We start from the raw sequence: 6,227 nt of genomic DNA, 5'->3' as shown, positions 1-6,227 counted from the left end.
TTATGTATTCATGAATATATACACATATACGCATATGTATATATAATGATAATCATCAAAAAATTGAAAATAAATAAATACTCAGTTTGAGAGTAAATGAGGGTGGAGGTATGTGAGGAGTTAGAGGGAGGAGATGTTGGAGGGAGGAAAGTAAAGGGGGCAATGTAATTATATTTTGACTAAAACATACATTAAATAAAATAAAGTACATAAAATTTAAAAGTAACTACTTTCGAAACAAAAAGAAGTCATACACTCCATTTGAACTTAAAAATTCTTTAAAGATATTATTTTGTATAATCATTAGACAGACGTAAAGTCAAGCTATTGTGGGACACAAATTCAAATCAGTGAAGCACTTCAGTTGCAGTAGTCATTGTGTCTTGCTGGAGTAAGCACATAACAGATTTCAATTCACATCAGAGCATGGTCTATGGTACTTATGTGCTCTCTCCTTGCAGTACTGGCTGCTCATGGTGAAGAGGAAGTGCCCCCACTTTACAGGTTGTCTCCACTCCAACCCTTCCTTGTTACCATCAGATAGTTTACACTCTAGGATAAAGGGCAAATAAAGCGATTCCACAATGGTTGTTCCAGCCTCTGGCAAGCTTCATGTAGCCATTCATGCCCCATCCTTCACCATAACTGAAAGGAATCATATTTTCCATTTAGTAGAAAGAACATAGGACAATGGATTCATTACAATAACTCCATGTGTAAACCCAGCTCTAAACAATGATCCAAAAAGGCAGAGCATCAGCCTTTCAGAAGCAAAAGTAATCTCACATATGACTGTGAAAATTGTAGCAGTGAAAAGTCAGGATATTTTTACACCTACAGACCAACAATATGCCAACTTTTAGAAAATAGGTGTCACAAGCATAATAGTACTCAGTGACACTAGTGACTAAATCTGCACAACCCACATACTATCAGTTGGTTACCCAGCTATAATTTTCAAAGGGTCAAGTGCTGGTCATAAAAGAGAAAGGTGTGTAATTCAAATCCAGGATCCCATTTAGGCCTTGAGTTGGACCTGTGCCAAAGAACATGGACTTTTCCACAGAACACTTGTTCCTTTCCCAGCTCCCAAGTCAGTCAGCTCACAGACTCCTGAAAATGTATTTTCAGATACTCTAATATCCAATTCAAATCTCCATTGGCAACTGCTTACATGTAGAATAAAAAATTATACAAGCACCCTTACATGAGTGAAAGTAATAATTTTTTAAATGTGGGGTTATCGTTTCAGCTTGCCAGAAATACTGAAAAGTGAGGCCACACTTTGAGAAGCTGGCTGAGGAACAATGATACCTCTAGCATCAATGAAATATGTTGCTTCTCTGGTATGCAGCTAAGGAAAACAACTGATCTCAGCATTGGATGCACACACACACACACACACACACACACACACACACACACACAAATAGGAGCACTACACACATACAACTGGTCACAAAAAAATCGTTCATTGTTTATTGTATGTTGGAGAACATTTATGGGGACTCATCCCCATTCTGACTCTAAGTAGAAACTTAAATGTAAATAAAAATTGCAGTTTATACCTGTTCTTAATCAGCCAGTACTTCCTGCCATCTGACTCTCTTCCTTCATAGCCATAGCCGACTACCAGAACTGAGTGGTTGATGGCATTGCTGCTGCACTTTGGCTCATAATAAATACCTGAAAAATGAAATCAAAGGTGTGAAAGGTTATCAGAAATCTAATTGTGATGATGGTCAATAGAAACAAGCAAGGCATTTTCTAATTGGACAAAAAATGTTCAGTCAATATTGTACCTATTTTTGATAGGAATTCTGATACATGTTTTCATCTAAATGCAATGAGAGACAAGAAACATAACTTTGTTAATAAATACTTCCCTACCTACACATCCAAATTCTTTTCTCCTTGCATTTTTACTGAGAACCACATTTCAGGAACTTTACATAAATAAATAAATCAAGGCACTCTTTAATATTTTGTTCTCAAAAGGAAACCTTTCCATAATTTAAGACACATCAAGTGGAGAAAGCTGAGTAATTTAAGCATAATAATAATTATTTATTATGATTATGGGAATAAAATGTTTCCCAATTTATTTCACTTTCTCAGCTGATTGACAGATACTCAACAGCAAAGTGCTCACATGTATTCGAGCATATTCTTACTAGCTATTTCTTAGTTATTTACATCAAATATTGCTAGTTATGTACATCAAATGTTATACACAGTAAAATCTATCAGGGGTGTCACAAGCATTCTTAATTGTATCTAGAAGAGTGGTTCATAGAAATCATTAGATCCTTCAGTAGAGTTCCTCATGTTTTGCTGACCCCCAACCATAAAATTATTCTTTGTTATTCATAACTGTAAACTTGCTACTGTTATGAATCACAATGTAATCATATGATATGCAGGAAATCTTATATTGCAACCTCATGAAAGTGTCCATTGACCTGCCCCAATGGGGTTACAACCTACAGGTGGAAAACCACTGAAGAACACATGCTTACCTCCCCTATAAAACTTGAAGGATTCATGTGCAGCATCAATTCCAACAGATATGGGCCCTACAGTTGCTACAGCATGCATTAAGGCTTCCTCGGTCCTTGAGACAAAAGCAAAGCCAGTGACATTAGCAACAGAACGTTCAGGGCGGTAGCGGCAGTGTCCTTCCTATAAAAGGTAGAAAGGTTAAGAGAATCAGCTATTTCCATCCACCTGCAGGGAAACATGAGTCAAAATCACAATGCTGCATTTTGATTGAGAATCCTCAAGTCTGGGCTGTTATAGAACATGCCAGGAAGTGAAATAAACTGAAAGATTTGAAACAAATATCAGAGCTCATGTCTTCAATGACACCTCATACATCTATAGGAAATTTTCACAGGAAGAAATATGTGTTATATGTGTAATGAGTTCCAGTATTCTGTGTGTGCAAGAAGCAGGAAAAGCTACATAGAGCCTCCTCATCATAAGGGTGTGCACAGGCTGAGGCCTTGATGGTCTACAGTATTCTACCTTCCAGTGTGAGTTCTGAGGACTGGATTATCTCTACAGTTTTCTCTTGCCTGTGATGGGTGAAATGACAATAGCATAGACAATCCACTTACCCTGTTTTCATATGGATATGTTATCTCAGCCTCCAGACCTCCATTGTTCTTCACATACTTTAAAGCATAGAATGTACTGCCCATATGACAGCCATAATTCCCTTCAGGTCTAGAACAGTCCACTAGGTTTTGTGGACTCAGTGAGACCAGTCTGCCTGTTTTCCGGAACATCTGTCCTTCTAAGGCACCAGCCGCAGAAAAAGCCCAACAAGAATTACATCTGCCCTAAGTACAGAAGAAAAGACAGTCATACAAAAACCATCCAAACAAAAAAAAAATCATTGCAACTCCAAATCTTATAGCTGAATACTGTGCCAAAGAATGAGCTGTTTGAAGGTTATTGGTGCAAAGGGAGGAAGTTTCACTCTTCCTGCGAACCTGACTGTCCCCAGCTTGTTTGTTACCAAATTCTTGGCTACATACACATATGCATGTATGTGCATGAACATATGGGCAGAACATGAAATTGTCTGACTGCTATTACCGGAAATAAATAAGGCACACAACCTGGAGAGGGATTGGATGGGACCACTAGGTAGAGGTAGATAATGGTTGGTAGATATGATCCAAACACATTGTACAACATATGGAACATTCAAAAATGTAAAAAGATAATATTAAAATTGAACTGTGGTTATTATGAATAAAGCTGCTATGAACATAATTGAACAATTTCCTTTGAGAGACTTAGAGCATCTTTTGGGTAAATGCCCAATAGCTGGGTCATGAGGTAGAGATATTCCCAGTTTTCTAAGAAAATACCAAATTGATTTCCAAAGTGCTTGTACAAGTTTTTACTCCCACCAAAAATGAAGAAGTGTTCGCCTTGTTTCATATGCTCTCCAGCATGTGGCCCCTCTTTGAGTTTTTTATCTTAGCCACTATGATGGGAGTAAGATGGAATGTCATACCTGTTTTGATTTCCATTTTCCTGATGACTAAGGACTTTAAACATTTAAGCTCTTCTTGGCCACTCTAGATTCCTCTGTTGCAAATTTTCTGTTTAGTTCTCTCACTGACTTTGTAACTGGGTTATTTGTGTTGTTGGTGTCTAACTTCTTGAGTTATTTCTAAATTTTGTATATTAGCCTTCATTCAGATGTAGGGTTAGTAAAGATCCTTTCCCAATCTGTGAGCTGCCAGTTTGTAATATTGACACTATCATTTGCCTTATAAAACTTTGCATTTTCATGAGGTCCCATTACTCCAGAGAAAGACCAACTTGAGTCAAATAATCTGGATCCTTAGGGTTCTCAGAGACTGAACCACAAATCAAAGAACACTCAGGCTACACCTAAGACTCTCCACTTAAATGTAGCAGATAGGTAGCCTGACCTTTATGTGTGTAGTGAACAACTAAACAAGGGCTATCCAGAAATCTGCTGCATGTATGTGAGATATGTTCTACCAGGAAGACTGCCTTCTCAGGCCTCAATGGTAGAGGAAGCACCTAGCCTTGCAGAGACTTGAAGTGCTGGTGCGGGAGTATACTCAGGGGCTACCACCTGCTCAGAAGGGAAGGAAGGAAGATAATAAAGGCATTGTGTGAGAAGGTGACCAGGAATGGGGGCAGAGTACTAGATGTGAAGTGAATGAGTAAAAAACGTAAATTAAAAAAAAAACAAATTGAATAAGTAAAAAAATGAAATTAAATTATTAAAAACTAGATTGTGGGCCACTCAACAGTCAACACAAAAAGAAGTAAATGCTATTTTTTCTCCCCAGTGACTGAACAAGACAGTCGTGTGATACTGTTATACCTGATTCTTCACAGAAGTCACATAGCCTCGACTTCTCCAGTCCACAAATTTGGGGAGGTGACCAAAATGAGGTTGGCGGATACTTTTCTTCTTCCTAAGATTCTGGACTGGAATGTCAGTCATCATTTTCCTGAATTCCTTATCAGTCTTAAAGGAAAAATGCATGAATCATTAGGGAGCAAAAGATTTCATTTAAAAACTGGAAAACAAAAATTGTGATGCGGTCCTTGTCAAACTCACCATGTCACCAAAGGCATTGACCTCCATGGTGAAGTTATTTTTTCCCTGATCATATCCCATATTATGCTGTTTGACCACCTTCATGTTTTCTTCCCATACTGCTCTCTTCAGTTCTTCTTCCTCCTGAAAATAAATATAATGCATGACATTTCTTTCTAATTAAACCTGTCCACCAGCTGACAAAGAGGACTCACTGCCAGAGGTCATGAGACAAGTCTCAGGACACTGTAGAAAAAGCCACTCTTCACATTTTAAGATCAGAAATTTTAACCATCCTGTATTTTTGGTGTATGACTTTCAGCAATTCCCTAACCAAGGATGATTTCTGTTGCACCCATGAGTCTCAACATGGACCATTCTCCACGAGGTTCAGCTGAATAGTGTTCTTAGTACTAACCAGGCTGTAGTTTTTGTTATATTTTATCTTCCACTCCTGCCATTTGAAATCCAAAGTGGGATCAGATGACTGAGTAGTTTTGAGTATTCCCAAGCCCAGGATGGCCAGCAGGACAGCAGTACTCATGTCTCAAGCACCTAGTGAGGAGAGAAATAAAATCGATCAACTGATGCTATTCCAAAATGCCTGTCACTCTTCTGAGAAATAGACACGTGTATTGGATAAAATTACTTAAAGCACTTTTTGAAAATATCTGTCCACAGATTCTGAAAATGGATAAATATATACTTGTGGTTAAATATCCCATGAATGGTGTTTAGTTACTCCTCCAAAATGCACCACATGTATCCCAAATTTTAGGAGCAGAAACATCCTGTTTATTGTAAACTTACCTTATCAGGAAAATGTCCATAAAGCTCAAAATTTAAATGTTACACAGTCAGGAATGTAGGACGTGGGTTTTTATGAACTTATCTGGTGTCTGATTTTTAGCTCAACGTAACCCTGAGAGCTATGGCCAAATGACTTTCATACCACTACCTACTAGTCACTATGTGGGCTTGTCTTCAAAACTCCCATCTTGAATGAAATTTTTCTCAACTATTGTCATTAAAAATATCAAATAAAATCAGTAATATTCCCTTGGTTACATCTTTGTCGCTATACACTATAACCATTACTTCAGTAATAAAAGTGTCATAAGGAAAAGCC

The 6,227-nt window shown here is 37.8% G+C and overlaps 1 protein-coding gene across 1 annotated transcript; it reads right to left on the bottom strand.

Moving 5' to 3' along the window:
- Window positions 1–545: 545 nt before the first annotated feature.
- On the bottom strand, window positions 546–5,642 carry LOC308438983 (cathepsin 8-like; the record flags this gene model as incomplete). Its single annotated transcript, XM_080940549.1, has 7 exons — window positions 546–645; window positions 1,569–1,686; window positions 2,520–2,682; window positions 3,120–3,344; window positions 4,880–5,026; window positions 5,120–5,242; window positions 5,517–5,642. 7 exons carry the CDS (start codon window positions 5,640–5,642, stop codon window positions 546–548), a joined length of 1,002 nt encoding a protein of 333 aa, XP_080796675.1.
- Window positions 5,643–6,227: the final 585 nt, after the last annotated feature.

The sequence above is a fragment of the Micromys minutus genome, assembly GCF_963924665.1.
Source record: "Micromys minutus genome assembly, chromosome: 1".
Lineage (NCBI taxonomy): Eukaryota > Metazoa > Chordata > Mammalia > Rodentia > Muridae > Micromys > Micromys minutus.
The sequence above is the reverse complement of the archived record's forward strand: the minus strand, read 5'-3'. Positions and strand labels throughout refer to the sequence as shown.